At 53.1% G+C, this 16,472-nt stretch overlaps 1 protein-coding gene and 1 long non-coding RNA gene across 3 annotated transcripts; one reads left to right on the forward strand and one right to left on the reverse strand.

The window, feature by feature from the left end:
• Positions 1-6,119: 6,119 nt before the first annotated feature.
• SRF (serum response factor) lies at positions 6,120-16,190 on the forward strand. The gene is given in 8 exon segments (XM_037519753.2): positions 6,120-6,345; positions 6,348-6,646; positions 8,245-8,511; positions 10,052-10,313; positions 10,835-10,954; positions 12,664-12,855; positions 13,497-13,573; positions 13,788-16,190. Coding segments are annotated over 8 exon segments (1,524 nt in total). The 5' UTR covers positions 6,120-6,134; the 3' UTR covers positions 13,884-16,190.
• Positions 7,542-9,113, reverse strand: LOC129146458 (uncharacterized). 2 transcript variants are annotated; one of them, XR_008553219.1, is made up of 3 exons: positions 8,972-9,113; positions 8,476-8,530; positions 7,542-7,703 (listed from the first exon to the last, which is right to left on the reverse strand). It is a non-coding gene; the product is annotated as an uncharacterized LOC129146458 (long non-coding RNA). The 2 variants fall into 2 exon arrangements; XR_008553218.1 differs by lacking the exon at positions 7,542-7,703 and adding an exon at positions 7,994-8,033.
• Positions 16,191-16,472: the final 282 nt, after the last annotated feature.

The raw sequence follows: 16,472 nt of genomic DNA on the forward strand, positions 1-16,472 counted from the left end.
GTAGGTCCACTCCCCCTTCACTGGCCAGGCCTTCTCCAGCACTGGGTGGGATGTCTTCCTTTTGCCTGCCCCAGATGTGGCTGTCCTTCTGAGAATCTGCCCTGGGCCTTCCTCTCTCCACATTCTCCCCCTCGGGAATCTCACCTCACTTTACCTGGCTTTCACTGGCCTTTCAATGTGGGCAGTTCCCAAAGCACTAGCTCTATTTGCAGCCTGTACCTCAAGCTCCAGACACATTCTCCCCATTTTCCAGTGGATATTTCCCTTTGGGCCCAAACTGAGCTCTCTCCCTAAACTATGCGCCTACTAAGTCACTGCAGTATGAGTTTGATCCCCGGCCAGGGAGCAATCCACATGGCGCAGCAGACCTCTCCTGTCTCACCCGCTACTCCCCTCAAGAGTTTATTTCAATCTGCCTGTTCTGCTCTCCACTCTGTCTCTGGTGAATCCTCTCACCCCCTGCACCTCTGGCCTGCACCCTAGTCTTATATGCATAAATAAATAAATCTTTTTTAAAAAACCCACAAAATTATTCCCCTAGTACAATTTTCTGTTTCCATTAGTGGTAATACCACTGTATGGAGAAAAGTCACCCTTACTCCATCTCTATCCATCATAGTCTCTGTTCAGCCCCTCCCTGTGCAGTCTACTACCAAGATCCATTTATTCTACATCTGCCCTGTTTCTATCTTGCTTAATTTTAAGAGGGGAAAAAAAATTGTGTAAAAGTAATACTGATTGGGCCTCCCTGGTGGCGCAGGGGTTAAAGTCTCAGTGCTATCAAGCTATCGCCAGCTACTGCTCATGAGTGCCAGGAGCTAACCACATGGCTCAGCAGACCTCTCCTGTCTTGCCCGCTGCTCCCCTCAGCAGTGTATTTCAGTAGATCCATCTGTTCTGCTTCCTGATCTGTCTCTGGTGAATCCTCTCACCTCCACACCTCTGGCCTTTATTTATTGTATGCATAAATAAATAAATCTTTAAAAAAAAGTAATAATTGGTCCTCCCTCGTTGTGCTAGGGGTTAAGATGCAACCTATGAAGCTATTTGCAGCCACTGCAACACAAGTTCAATCCCTGGCTAGGGAGCTACCCACATGGCGCAGCAGACCTCTCCTGATTTGCCCACAGCTCCCCTCAGCAGTGTATTTCAGTATATCTGTTTGTTCTCTGTTTCTGGTGAATCCTCTCACACCCCATACTTCTGGCCTGTACCCCAGTTCTTGTATGCATAAATTAAAAAAAAAGTAATATTAATCACGGAAGAATTCAAATGGCACAGACTTCATAAAGCAAAAAATACACACCTCTGGTCCCCAGACACCACTCTCACTGGTATTATTAGTGTTTGGAGCATGGCCTTCCAGACTTTTCCTGGACATACTGTCTCTATCTATTTCTCTTCTAATGTTGCTATCATAATTGAGATGCCTTTACTTCTACATGAAGTTAATTCCATTGAAAAATTTTAGTGTTAGCAATTGATTTTTTTGGTGTCAGTAATTTTTTAAAATAATTCTAATTATTGTTTTGATAGGGAGATAAAGGTCAGGAGAAAAAAATATGAGTCAAGATGGAATGGTATCATATGAGGAAATGTGTATGGAATTTTTTAAAAAAGATTTATACATGTAAGAGCTGGGGTACAGGCCAGAGGTGTGGGGGGTGAGAGGATTCACCAGAGACAGAGTGGGGAACAGAACAGGCAGATTGACTGTAGCTGGAATTTCTGATGGAGGTCTCTTCGTGGCCTGGGTGTGAGTGCCGCTATTTCCAGGGGGCTATTGTGATTTAGGCCTTATCGGAGAAAGACTGAATTCACATTCCAGAGAGGGCTGATGGGGCTTATCTGAGCTCAGTGGCTGTGTGGCGTCTATAGTAAACTTGAGAGCAGATGCCTCATCTGTGATGACCACTCAGTTTCGCTCCTGGCTGCAATGCTCCAGTGGCACTTGGGTCCACAGTTGCTAAAAATCCCAGTAGTGAGAGAAGCTACTCACATTTTTGTGTCAAATGATATTCAGGTTTCTATGTCAAAATAAGATTTTAAAATAATGGCCCAGGGCCTCCCTGGTGGCACAAGGGGTTAAGCAATGCACTATGAAGCAATCTGCAGTCTCTGCAGCACAAGTTTGATCCCCGGCCTTGCCATGGAACTACCCACATGGTGCAGCAGACCTCTCCTGACTCACCCCCTGCTCCCCTCAACAATGTACTTCAGTCAGTCTGACTGTTCCCCACTCTGTGAATCCTCTTAACACACACCCTCCCCCCACCCCCTGCATCTCTGGCCTGTACCTCAGCTCTTGTATGCAAAAGTAAATCTTTAAAAAATAGGAAGGGCCTCCCTGGTGGCGCAGGTGGTTGAGCGCAGCGCTGTGAAGCTGTCCACAGCCTCTGCAGTGCCGATTCGATCCCCGCCGGCCTTGGAGCAACCCACATGGTAAGCAGACCTCTCTTGTCTCGCTTGCTGCTCCCCTCAGCAGTGTACTTCGTCAGTTTGCCTGTTCTGTTCCCCGCTGTGTCTCTGGTGAATCCTCTCACCCTCCCGTGCATCTTGGCTGTACCCTGCTCTTGTATAAATAAAGTAAATCTTTTAAAAATAAATAAAATATGGCCCAAACAAAATACACTTAGGAGACAGTTTTTGGTTTTGACCAAACAGCAGGGTCGCTGCACATGGAGTAATCCAGTACAGTGTGGGTGTCGGTCCCCTCCTACCCTGTGGTGACAAGTAACTGAATATGAAGCTATCCTAAGCCAGGGGAAGGATCTGTGGTACTAACACTGGTGCTAGGAATAGGGTGAAATTGGAGAGAGGGCAGCCTATTCTCTATGTGAAGGAATGCTGAGAATTGTGCTCATCCTGGTCACCCTGCCCTGTGGTTGTGGCAGAGAGCAGTTCTCTGAGGTGTCACTGCTGAGGACTCTTACCCCGTGTCTAAACTTGGGGTCTCAAATGGAAGTCTTCAGAATGAAACCCCAGGCTGTGGTGGTAAGTCTGTGCTGCAGACAAACCATATTCCCAGATACCATTTGTGGCCCACAAAGTCCTTCTGGAACCTATTTATCCATTTGACCTGTTCTTCCTCTTCAGCTCATGTGTTACATACATTTAACTGCCTGTTGTGTAGAGTAAGTTAGGAGGGCCTCCCTGGTGGCCAAGGGATTAAATCTCAGCGCTATGACCTCCATCACCTGAGTTCAACTCCCAGCCAAGGAGCTGACACACACATGGTGCAGAAGACCTTTCCTCTCACCTGTTGCTTCCCTTAGTAGTGTGTTTCAGTAAATCCACCTGTTCTGCTCCTCACTCTGTCTCTGGTGACCCTGGCCCTCGCACCTCTGGCCTACACCCCAGTTGTTCTATGCAAAAATAAATAAAATCTTCAAAAAAATTGGGTATTGGGGAGTAGGAGGGCTTTTAACTCCCATATATAAGGGGCTTGATGCCCAGTGTGTATACACTATCTTAGAAATCTCAGAACAAACTGTTTTTGGATTGTGAGTCACAGTAAGAAAATGTAGTTGACATTGTCATCTAGTAAACATATGCATGGAATCATTATGAAATCTACAATATCCTACCCTCTTGACCTGTAAAGTGGTGGTTGTATATGGGTCAATCTAAAAATAACAAGTCTTATGCAATACTATTGTAGGGTAAAGAAAATATCAGGCTTTTCTGCCCTTCCGCCATCAGGATAGATGATGGATCCTTGTCCTGAATGCATGCCTGATGGTGGGCACCTGGAGTAGGGTGTGGGCATAGGTAGATGGGATTCACCCGGGGTGAGACTGTGCTTTTAAGGGCGGCGTCACCGGGTGGGGGGGACGCCAGCAGCAGCAGCAGCAGTAGCAGCAGCAGCAGAAGCCGAAGCAGAAGCCGAAAGAGAAGCCGAGAAGCAGCAGAACGAACGCCAGAGAGCCCAGATAGAGTGAAGACTTGCTGGGGGCTGGGAGGCCTGCCAGCACCCCTGCCTGCCATATGCCTGGTGAACCCCAAATAAAAAACCTGCAAAACTACTGAGGACTCTGACTCCTCCTTTACCCGGTCTGCATGGGATCAGAAAACCTGCACTGTGGCCAGTCCGGCCCTTACAACTATTTACCCTTGCTTTTGGTGATACCCATTAATTTATTACTTTAAATATTGGTTGCAGTATACGAAATTGATTTCGTTACCAGTACAACTAAAGGGTCACACCCAACTGCTTTATTTAATCTTCACTAAAAAAGTTTAACGCGGCCTCCCTGGTGGCACAAGGGGTTAAGCACAGCCCTGTGAAGCTATGCTCAGCCTCTGCAGCATGAGTTGGATCCCCAGGTGGCCAGGGAGCAACCCACATGGGCAGCAGACCGCTCCTGACTCACTGGCTGTTCCCCTCAGCAGTGTACTTTGGTCAGTCTGCCTGTTCTGCTCCCCACTGTCTCTGGTGAATCCTCTCTCTCTCTCTCACACACACACACACACACACACACACACACACCCCGTCTCTGGCCTGTGTCCCAGCTCTTGTATGCATAAATAGATAAATCTTTAAAAAGTTTAACACAGGAATCATTTTTTCCTGCCCCCTTAAACATTATACTTACCTAGAGATGAGGTGATTATCTCTATTAACTCTATGCTTCAGTCTTTATGGCTTTAAAAAATGTGTATCACGAACTTCACGGCATGGGTACCAACAATGAATACGGTTTGGAGAGGTCAAACAATTGTTTACAGGTACATTCCAAATTTGAATGATTGCAGCAAAGCCCAAGATCCACACTCATTGTGAACCTGGGCTCTGCAGTACCCCAGTTCTAATCTTCTCCCCCTCCTACGGGAGCTTTCCCCGGCTTTTCAGAGAAGGGTGTGTGTATGTGTGTGTGTGTGTGTGAGCGCGCGCGCTCGCTAACTTTCTGTGCAGACACTTGGCCCCAGGCCTTTGCATAGCCGTGGGGTGAGCTTTATCTGCGGGAACACCTCCTCCCCCAGCCCAGCCCGCAGCTGGAAGTCCTCATTGAGCTCCCCCCGCCCCCTCCCTCCGGAACCGGGAGGCCCGCAGTCTTTCCCGGTCTTTTGCACACGCACGTCTGGCGAGGACGTCCCCTCCTCTCTGGTGCCGGGAGTGATGAATGCGGGCCGGGGAGCCGCGCTGGTGGGAAAGTGACGGCGTCTTGAAAAGAGAGGGAAAGGGAGAGGAAGTCGGGGGGAGGGGGGGAGGGGGGCGGGCCGGCGCTCGGCGGCGGGGGCGCGACGCGTCTAGACGTGGGGCGCCCAAACTTCTCCCTGCCCGATAACTTCGCTCCCTCGCGGAGGCGCGCGGGGGGCGCTAATGCCTGCGCGCCCTTGGCATCTGGGTGCTGGTTTATCCTTCCCCGCGACTCGCACCAGCTCCCCAGGGGCTGCCAGCGTCTGCCCCCAGCCCCTCCAGAGCCGGCTCCCGGCGCCGTCCCCTCTCCTCCGCGAGTCCGCGCCCCGGTCCCCTCCCGGGCTTCCTCTCCGCGGGCCCCTCCCAGCTCTCTCCACCATTCTCCGGCCGGCGGGGCGGAGCTGGCACCTCCTCTCCTGTTCCTTTAAGAGACGTCAGCTCCTCCTCCTTCGGAGTCGCCGTCTGACGCGCGATGACAGCAGCGAGTTCGGCATGTTTATGCAAATGAGCGCCCCCTGCGGGCCAATAGGGAGCGGAGGTGCCGGAACCGCGGACCAATGGGGCGGGGGCGCTGGGGCTCACCATATAAGGAGCGGCCTCGCCATAAAAGGAAACATTGTATCTCTTTATATGGGGGGAAGGGTCGGGGGATCCCTCCGCCGCCAGCGCGTGGTCCCGGCCCCCTCCACCCGCCGTCTCGGCCGCGGCCAGCAGCCCCTGCCCCCGGGGGACGCTGACGGCCGCCGGGCGCGCCGCCCTCGCACACGGACAGGGGCGCTCCGCGCGGCCTGGGGCAACCCGGGCCCCAGGGGCAGCAAAGTGAGGGCCCAGGTCGGCCCGGGCGTGCAGGGGCCCCGGGTTCGCGGCGACGGCGGCGGCGTCGGCAGCGGCACTCGCAGCAGCAGGCGCGCCGGGTTGCGCCGGGAAGCCCATGGCGGCGGCGGCGGCCCCGGTTCCTCGCTGACTGGCCGCCCGTCCTCCTGCACCGAGCGCCATGTTACCGAGCCAAGCTGGGGCCGCGGCGGCGCTGGGCCGGGGCTCGGCCCTGGGGGGCGGCCTGAACCGGACCCCGACGGGGCGGCCGGGCGGCGGCGGCGGGACTCGCGGGGCTAACGGGGGCCGGGTCCCCGGGAACGGCGCGGGGCTCGGGCCGGGCCGCCTCGAGCGGGAGGCTGCAGCCGCGGCGACAACCACCCCGGCGCCCACCGCGGGGCCCTCTACAGCGGCAGCGAGGGGGAGTCGGAGTCGGGCGAGGAGGAAGAGCTGGGCGCGGAGCGGCGCGGCCTGAAGCGGAGCCTCAGCGAGATGGAGCTCGGCGTGGTGGTCGGCGGGCCCGAGGCGTCGGCGGCGGCCGCGGGGGGCTACGGGCCGGTGAGCGGCGCGGTGAGCGGGGCCAAGCCGGGCAAGAAGACGCGGGGCCGCGTGAAGATCAAGATGGAGTTCATCGACAACAAGCTGCGGCGGTACACGACCTTCAGCAAGAGGAAGACGGGCATCATGAAGAAGGTACCGGGCCGGGCGGCGGGCGGCCGCGGGAGACCTGGAGGGTGGGGACGCGCTGGGGGACCCGGGCGGGAGGCAGAGCCGAGGCGGAGGCGAGAGGCGGCCGGTCCGCGGGAGGTGTGTGGGAGGGGAAGGCTGTTACCCCCGGAGGGTGCGAGGGGAGGGGCCGCCCGGAAAATGTGGGGAGAGGGGAGATGCCGGCAAGGTCCGGCGAGGAGGGAAAAGGCGCGGAGGTGGGAGTGACGGGCGCGGGAGAGGAACTGGGCCCCGGCAGGGCAGCGTGAAGGGGCAAGGAGCGGGAATGCGAGGCTGCCCTGGAGGTAGCTAATGGGACGCGGAGGTCAGCGGTCCAGAGCCTCTGGTGTTGCGGGGAGGGCGCCAGAAGGGCTGGGAGCAGAAGAGACGGTGTGGAGGTGAGGAGGCTGGAGCTGTATAACAATGAGCGAGCATGTGTAGGAGGAAGGTGGGCTCCACTATAGTAGTGCCGGCTGCGAGGCAGACAGGACTGGGGACCAAATTGGGACTCAGGAGCTCCCAAGGTAAGGGAGCAAACAGGTCAGGGGAACAGATGTCGTCTCCACCAAGTCCCCAGGTCTTCCATGGCATCCACTGGAAACCCGCACACTCCTTACAGGACAGGCTTCAGAACCATCTGGACTTGGGACAAGTGGATTTTCTAGGGAGAATCTGTGTGTGGAGTTTGGGGAGAAGTCAGGGAGGGCTGCTAAGTGAGGTGCCTAGATATTCCTCCTCTTATAGCCAATTATCCAGTGAAAAGTTGAGGAAAGGAATGGTGGTTGGTGGGCCCAAGGCATTGGCTGGCATAGATGATATGGAATAGAAGCTGAGGAACTGGGAAACCAGAAACTAGAACCCTGGAAAATTGGCTGGTGTTTATGTCTGTCCCATATAGAAGCCAGACTGCTTCCAAAGGGGGGTCATGGAACTTTATTGGGAGTGAGGATGCTATCTGTGGGTCCATCCTTGAAGGTCCCCTTCCTGGGCTCATGACAGGGGAGTACCTGCTGCTGATCTACTCCATCTCCCATCACACCAGACACTTGTATCAAGACAAAGAAAGAAAGAAAAAAAAAAAGAGGTAGCACAGTATTATAGGGCAGAAGGACAAACATGACAACAGGTCAGGGCCTGTGCCATTTCTGGGAAGAAACATGGGACAGGTTAGAGCTCAGATGGCCCCTTATTGCTAATGTCTGCATGACTTCCAGCGTAGTATCCAGGTCATCTTGGTCCCTGAGACTGTGAGGAGGGCGTGGGAGCCATCTTCCCTAAGGCTTCAGCTACCTGAGCCCCGTTCCTCCTGAGGCTGTCACCATGTCATCAGGGGGCCATGACTGTTTGGGGTGTCCACAGGTCAGTGGGGTTGCACCTCAAAGGAGAAGCATGGATAGTTTTGCTGCTCTCTAGCTTACCTGCAGATATCCTGATAGGACCCCCACCCCAAAGAGTAACTGGAGGGGAAGGTCATTGTGGGAGTGGGGGCTTGAGAAACAGTGTACTTCCTCTCTTTCCTACTTCCCAAGGAAGGTTGAGATCAAAAGTTTTGCTGACCTACCCATCTCCTCCCCACCTATCCCCAGGCCTATGAACTGTCCACGCTGACAGGAACACAGGTGCTGTTGCTGGTGGCCAGTGAAACAGGCCATGTGTATACCTTTGCCACTCGCAAACTGCAGCCCATGATCACCAGTGAGACTGGCAAGGCACTGATTCAGACCTGCCTCAACTCGCCAGACTCTCCACCCCGCTCAGACCCCACCACAGACCAGAGAATGAGTGCCACAGGCTTTGAAGAAACAGACCTCACATACCAGGTGTCGGAGTCGGACAGCAGTGGGGAGACCAAGGTGTGTTTGGGTCGACTCTCTGAGGGGAAGTAACAGGAGGGGTTTGATTGGCAGAGGGGGGGTTCCCTCTCACCCTCTCCCAAAACAGGTGGATAAGTGCCCAATGATGTGGAGTGGAGCTGGGTTAGTGCTCTTCTTCCTACTGGACAGGTGTCCATCCTCGCTATCCTGACAGGAGGCCGGCCCCCTAGATAAGCGGGCGGCCTCCGTGCCCATATAAGGCCGGCTCCGGCTCCCCGCCGGCCTCCTGCTCGGAGCCCGCCTGCCTGGCAGGGCCCTTGCATTCCTCCCGCCAGCTGTCTCCCCATGGGGGCGGGGGCGTAGCTTAGCCCGGCCCTCCCGGCAGGCTGGGTCTCAGGGGAGTAGGAAGGGGCATTCATGGGTTCCAGGGTCCTGGGAACCCAGCACTGCGGGCTGGCGTACTGACTGATGGAAGCTACCTTACCAGCCAGCTGCCTACCTCTTCAGGAAGTCCGGGCCGGGCACGTTAGGGAGTGTATTCAGCTGTTAGGGAAGCCGGCCCTAGTTACGCCTCCCCCTTCCTTTTCCCGGTAAGGGGAAGGGGCGGGGCTTCCTCCCTTGCTCGACTGGGGAGCTCCACCTTCCGGGTGGCCCTTCACTAACTGACCAATCGGAGGAAGCGGCACTGTTTGCCTTAGCAACGCCTCCGCCAATCAGGGTTTTCAAGTGCGACAGCTTAGCAAACATTTAGCGCTGACCCAACCCCAACCTCGAGTCCCCACAGTTCTCATCTGGTCTCAAGGCTTCCTCCTTACCCTTCTAAGAACAAAGGCTCCCTGAGGGGACAGTCTGCCCTCCCTTCAGTGGCATGTCATCTTTAATAATTTTCAAATTCTTAGCAATAAGGTTCATTTATTTCCAGAAAATTTTCTTGAACGAATAAATTCATTTTGTAGTTTAAATCTTAAGTTTTTGTTGGGATAAAGTGCTTTACTGCCAACCTCCCAAGATCTATCAAACCCTAAGTTCCCTGAAAAACTTTGTTTCAAAAGTCTGGCAAATCAGAGCTGGAAGATCCCTTTTAAAGAGGATATAGGAGACCAGCCCACTGATATTTACCAAAGAGGAAAACTGAGGCTTAGATAGAGAAAGTCGTATTCCCAGGGTCACACAGATGGTCATTGCCAGTACTGGGAACAGACTCTCCCAGCCAATGTGATGACCACAACCCAATGGGACAGAGAACTCAAGGAATTATGATGATGATATCATTATCATGTGAGCAGCAACTACTTATATTGCCTTTTTATGTGCCAGACATGCTCCTGAATGCTTTGCTTTTGTTGGTCTATTTAATCTTTACAACACCAGTGGGATGGGTGTTATTTTCCTTTTATAGACAGGAAACTGAAGCCCAGGAGCTCAATAACTTGCCTAAGTGTCTAGCAGCAAGTAAATGGCACAACTGGGATTTGAACCCCAACTTACTGGTTCTGGTCTGGGCTGTCAATTCACATGAAGCTTCTGTAGGGATGGGACCTGGTAGAAGCTCACTGCTCCATCTTTACTCTGGGTGTAGGACACACTGAAACCAGCGTTCACCGTCACCAACCTGCCGGGTACCACCTCCACCATCCAGACAGCACCCAGCACCTCAACCACAATGCAAGTCAGCAGCGGCGCCTCCTTCCCCATCACCAACTACTTGGCACCAGTGTCTGCTAGTGTCAGCCCCAGTGCTGTCAGCAGTGCCAATGGGACTGTGCTTAAGAGTACAGGCAGTGGCCCTGTCTCTTCTGGTGGCCTCATGCAATTGCCTACCAGCTTCACCCTCATGCCTGGTGAGTCACAAAGGACACATTGAGCCTGCTAAAGAGTGGGTTTAGGGCTGGCACAGGGAGAACCTCTTCCTCAGATCAGAAGGAGTATGACAGGGGCCAGAATTTGAGGGGAGCCTCTTCTGTCCCGTTGGTAGGCATGTACCTCTCCACTGGGGCCCCCACTGTCCTTGTCTTATCTAGCTTGTCCATCCCTGTGCCCCCATTGCCACAGAGACAGTAGTATTCTGTCACGTCCCTACATTAACTGGGGTGCCCATCATGTCCTTGATGGTTTGCTACCAGCTCCTGTGTCAACTGAAGAGAGCAGAGTCAAGGGCTGGGGGTGAGGGAGGAGGGGAGGACAAGAGTAGAGTGTGGAGCCTTGGGACACAAAGATTTAGGACCTGAAGGGTCTCTTGCGCCTAAGGAAAGATAAGGAGTACAAGTTGGGGACCAGTGTGCCAGTCCCTGGGCATGTTTGAAGGTGCTTGTTGCAGGTGGCCAGAAATAACAGAGAATGAACAAGTCTCTATGTCTCATAGGAGGGACAGTGGCCCAGCAGGTCCCAGTGCAGGCCATTCAGGTGCACCAGGCCCCACAGCAAGCGTCTCCCTCTCGTGACAGCAGCACAGACCTCACGCAGACCTCCTCCAGCGGGACAGGTATAGCTTGAAACTCTGTCATCTCCCTGCCCTGCCTCCCTCAAGAGGCCTAGCAGCAGGTGCCCAACAGTATCCTATAACTAAGGTCAGAGAATTTCTTAATGTGAGACTGAGGCTTTTGACTTAATCCTAATCCTTATGGGAAAATCAGGTGAGGGTGGCTGGGTTTTGAATCAGGCCCTGCAGTATGGCTATGAATTCCAGGAAGAAACTAGGAAGGAATCTTTGAAGGCACCCTCTCATTTAGATGAGAAGTCTGAGGTCCAGAAAGGAGAAGTTACTTTCCAAAAAACATACATTTGCTTAATTACCAGGAAGGATTTATAGAGCAATTGTCTCCTGTGGGAGGATGTCCTAGGTTTTGAGTAGACTTAATTCCCCTCGGGTATCATTTCAGAAATGATGAGACCCTTTTTACAATGAAATTACTTTTAAGTTCTGGTTATTTATAACCTGTTACACAAAGTGTGACCTATGGGCAGGGAGCAACAGCAATCACCTGGGGACTTGATAGAATGCAGGATGTTATGTTTTTGTTTTGTTTTTATTTTTGCATTTATTTTACACTCAGTTAATTCCAGGGCTATAAATTTTTGTTGCTTTGGTGTCTTCTGAGATATCCTTTTCTTCTGTGCCGCCTCCTCGTCTGGTTTAGGATCAGTCTATTCTTTTTCAGTGCGGTCATCTGAAGTGGGGAGGGGGAGCCCAGAGGGTGACCTGACCACAATCTCTGGAGGTCCTGTGCCACATCTTGGGGTTTTGTTTACCTGGATGTGCTCAATGACCCGAGAAACTATATCTGAACCCTCAGTTCAGCATTACTCTTTGCATTTTTAAGCATGTGCAGTAAAAATTCAGCACCTTTTTGAGACACTGGTCCCGCATCCAGCCCCACTGTTTGGCCTGAACACACCTACCAACTCCACCCGCCACTGTAACAATGGATGGCACGCATGGCTTCCAGAGAGTAATGTCCCTCAGATTCTGGGTGGCTTTTTGGATATGCACGCCCTTGACAGCCTGGGCGGCTTCATGAATTTTCTTAAAATGAACACAAAGATTTGAACCTCTTGATTTGCATTGCATTGTGGGGTTTTCAGGGGCCAGTAAGTAGTGAACCTTTTTGGAGATTACCTAAGGCTCACAGGAAGAAGATCAGAAGTGCAGACTCTTGGGCCTCCCTGGTGGCACAGGAGTTAAAGACAGCACTATCAAGCTATCGCCAGAAATGCAGATTCTTAAGCTTCATCCCAATCTCCTAAAACAGAATCTGCATTTTAACAAGATCCCCAGGTGACTGCATGCACATAAACATTTGAGAAGTACTTGTTTACAAGATGAATGTGTTAGGCACACATTTAGGAAGAGGAGGGAGTGATAACAAAAAAGGGGACCATGGAGCCCCTAAAATGGGAGTATCTTAATTTCCTTAGGGTGGCAAGGGCCTTAAATTAGAGTGCTCAGCTGAGCACAAATAGTGCTACTCACAGGAGTGCTCACAAATAGTACTCAAACAGTGAGTAGCATAATGTGACAGGATACGGTAAAAGGTTGGGGCTATTGTGGTCAAGAAAAAAGTCAGGTTTTTCTTAAGTCTTGTCTAACTTCTAACCTGGGAAGTGGCAAGAGGTGTGGAATTCCTGGGGTGGGGTGGGGGAGATCGGTAGGGACCAATGCTGACCTCCCTGATGAATGTCTGTGTTTGCCAGTGACATTGCCCGCCACCATCATGACGTCATCCGTGCCCACAACTGTGGGCGGCCACATGATGTACCCTAGCCCCCATGCAGTGATGTACGCTCCCACCTCGGGCCTGGCTGATGGTAGTCTCACCGTGCTCAATGCCTTCTCCCAGGCGCCATCCACCATGCAGGTGTCCCACAGCCAGGTCCAGGAGCAAGGTGAGTGGGGGGGGGGCAGGGTGGGGAGAGTGGGATTGAGGAAAAGAAGACCATCTCCTCCCTTAATGACATACACTTACATCCCCCCCCCCCCCGATGTGCACACTTACACACACACATACACAAACTCAGATGCCCACAAGCACACCTACACATAAATACACACACTCTGGTATCATGCTTATCCACTTGGACACTCATGCACATATGAACATTGACACCCATTTGCATAATTTTCTTTTAAAAATTTATTTATTTATACAAGCACTGGGTATAGTCAGAAGCACAGAAGGGTGAGAGAATTCACCAGAGCCAGAGCGGGGAGCAGAACAGACAGACTGACGAAATACATTGCTGAGGGAAGCAGTGGGCGCGGCAGGAGAGGTCTCTCGCGCCATGTGGGACCCTCGCTGGCCGGCGGGGGATTGAACCAGCGCTGCAGAGGCTGCAGGCAGCTTTGCAGCCCAGCGCTCAACCACTGCACCACCGGGGAGGCCCCCCCACTTGCATATTTTGACACATTTGGACATACCCCTTTGACATATATGAGACTCTACCTGGTCTATGCTTTTATCATTATCCCTCCAATATCTGGAAGTTTCACTTGAGCAAATGATGTATCTCCTGGTTTTCCAATGCAGGTGGTGTCCCCCAGGTGTTCCTGACAGCTCCATCTGGGACAGTGCAAATCCCTGTTTCTGCAGTTCAGCTTCACCAGGTAAGTAGAGGCAATTTTCACCCATCCCAGCCAACCAGCCATTTCTTTATCTTGGCCTTAGGAATTGAGCACGGTGAGACTTACCAGCACCGTGCTGCCGGTCTGTCAAAGGCAGGAGGCCTGTTTTCCTGGTTAGGGCTGTGGTGGGCAGGCAGGCAAGCAGTGGGGAGCCTGAGCTGACCCTCCCCTTCCTTATGTACTCTCTTCCCTCCAGATGGCTGTGATAGGGCAGCAGGCTGGGAGCAGCAGCAACCTCACCGAGTTACAGGTGGTGAATCTGGATGCCGCCCACAGCACCAAGAGTGACTGATCCGCCCTGCCGCCCTGGGCAGATGGCCCAAGGGACGGCACCACTTATTTATTGTTGCCTTTTCACGTTTTCTTTATACACATGTTGACGGGCCGCAGGAGGGAGGCAGGGAGGAGGAGTGGGCAGCCACAGGACTGAGCCCTCTCACTCCAGCCAAAGAAATGGGCCAGCCTGCCCTCCACCCGGCCCTCCCTCATCCTCCCCTCTTTCCGGCTCCACCTCCCATTTCTGTTGATGGTGAGGCTGTCCTCCCCTCTCAAGATTCCCCTTGCCGGCTTGACTCCATGTTTGCCATGAGTATTAGCTTACCCAACGGGACCGTGCCCCACCTTCCCACACACAGGCCTCTGTGGGACTAGGCACCGCGTCCCCCCTCCCCCCTGAGGAAGCAGTTGGGGTCCTCTCCCCAGCCTCCTTGCTGACCCCAGGTCAGTACTATGTCTGCCACAGGCTGGGTCAAAAGACCCCTACCCCTGCCCCTCAGGGAGCCAGCTGGGGAGATGGGCTTCTTCCCTCATGCCGCTGCCCGCGGCCCCTGCAGCTCTGGAGAGCCGGGCCTGTGTGCAGAGCAGGCCATCCGCCCTGCCTCGCCTTGCCTCTCTCCTCAGACCTCCAGGGGCTCCTGGGTTGGAGGGAACCACCACTGTTCCCTTCTCCTCCTGTCTTCCCCCCTCCTCCCAGCTGCTTTACTTAAAGTTGATTTTGAACTTTTTATTTGAGGAGACAAAGTGAAAACAAATCTATAAATATATATTTTTAAAATATTTAACTTTTTTTTATGGCGTTTTTCTCGTCCCCCTCCCCACCCAAGCTCCCCTTCCCTGGGGAGCCCTGGGGCTCCCCAGAACTGGCTGGGCCTCTGGGGGGAAGAGCCACCCCAAGAGCTTGGGGCCCACCAGTGTGGGGGGGGAGATTCTGGGATTGCCCGGTCCTGGATTGTTTCCAGGAGAAAACCGGGGGAGGGGCCCTCAGGCCATGCCCCAACGGGGTGGGGAGGGTGAGCCTCCGCTCTGGGCCTCTTTTTGCCCTTTAGGGCTGTTGCTAGGGAGAGGGAAGAGGGAGACCAAATGTGGGGGAGGGGGGAGGGTGTCAGATAGAGGCAACTGACTTCATTTGTGCCACATGTAAGGGCATTGCAGCCTTGTGCTCCCTCAGGCCTGCAGCTGCCTGGGGCCCAAGTTGCAGTGAGCAGGGTGGGATCTGGGAGGGGGTGAGAGGTCAGAATGGGGGTCAGAAGAAATGGGAGCAGCTCTTGGGCTGAGTGCAGAGATAGGGGAGCCAGTAATGGGCAGCTCTCCCAGGGAGTGAGCAGCTACTGTAACTTTTTTAAATTAAGACAAAAAGCCTTGAAGAAAATGACTTTATTTTTCTAAGTGTAACCTCAGTATTTATGTAATTTGTACAGGGGCCGTGCCCCACCCCCTTCTGCCCTCTTTGGGGTAGACTTTGAGGGTGGGCCAGCATAGGGGGAGGGTCTTTTACCCTGTGTCAGAGCCTACCTTCACCACCTATATCCAGAAAGGGAGCTTTTTCAGAACTGGGCAACACTTGGGGTGGAGTTTTATAAACCCCTTATGACTGCCTACAGTAGGAACAAGCCTGCTTCTGTGATTAGGTGAAGGGGTGGGGGAAGTTTTTATGCACAGCCTAATTATTAAGGGGATGATTTGCCTACATGTTTGAGAACCCCCTAACCTCTAAACCCATTGCTGTCTTGCCCCGATTTGGGGTGCCAAGATGGAAGTCACCTTTCTGGGCTTTCTCCTGGACATAGCTGGGGCTTATGGGTGGCTTACAAGGCTGGGGCATGGCAAATCAGGGGCCAGAGAGTAGGGGAGCTTGGGACTCAGGTCTGTAACTGCCCAGGCCCTTTTCTCTGCTCTTGTTTCACTCCACCATCACTCACTCACTCCCCGCTCCCCCACCCTGGGGAGGAGACCTTGATGAATTCCTCCTCTCCTTCCCACAAAAGACAGACCCTGTGAGTGAATCAGGCAAAGTGCTTATAATGTGTGTTGTGTGAGCATGGCCTTGGGAGAACATGGCATTCGTCAGGGATAAGGTGGCATTTATATGTGCGGCGACCCTTGGTGTTTCCCTTCCTCGGTGGCTCTGGGGGGTGTGTATGTATGTGTGTGTGCCCGAATGAATGTGTGTGAATGTGGGGTGTGTATGTCAGTGGTTTCTACTTCCCCTGGGATGCTGACCCAGGAATAGTGGACATGGTCACAGTCCTATGTACAGAGCTTCTTTTTTGTATTAAAAAAAAAATACTCTTTCAATAAATGTATCATTTTTGTGCACAGACTGTGGGGTCTTTGCCTTCATTTTTCTATATAGGAAGCGAGGTGTGGGTAACACGAATCAAACTTCTAAAACTAATCAAACCTCCAAAAGTTGCTGCCTGGCTGCTTGCGGAAAGAACGCTAACAAAGGTGTGCTTTGGCTTGTTGAACTCATTGAAGCATCATGGTGGGGGGGGGCGGTGAGGAAATGTGTCGGCCAATCCGAAGCAATGCTGAAGGGTTTGGGAAAGTCGTGGGCACGTGACTTAAAAAGCTCAAAAGACAGTCCCCTAGCCGGGAGTGT

Source organism: Talpa occidentalis, unplaced genomic scaffold (assembly GCF_014898055.3).
Source record: "Talpa occidentalis isolate TD23 unplaced genomic scaffold, MPIMG_talOcc4v2.1 talOcc4.2, whole genome shotgun sequence".
Lineage (NCBI taxonomy): Eukaryota > Metazoa > Chordata > Mammalia > Eulipotyphla > Talpidae > Talpa > Talpa occidentalis.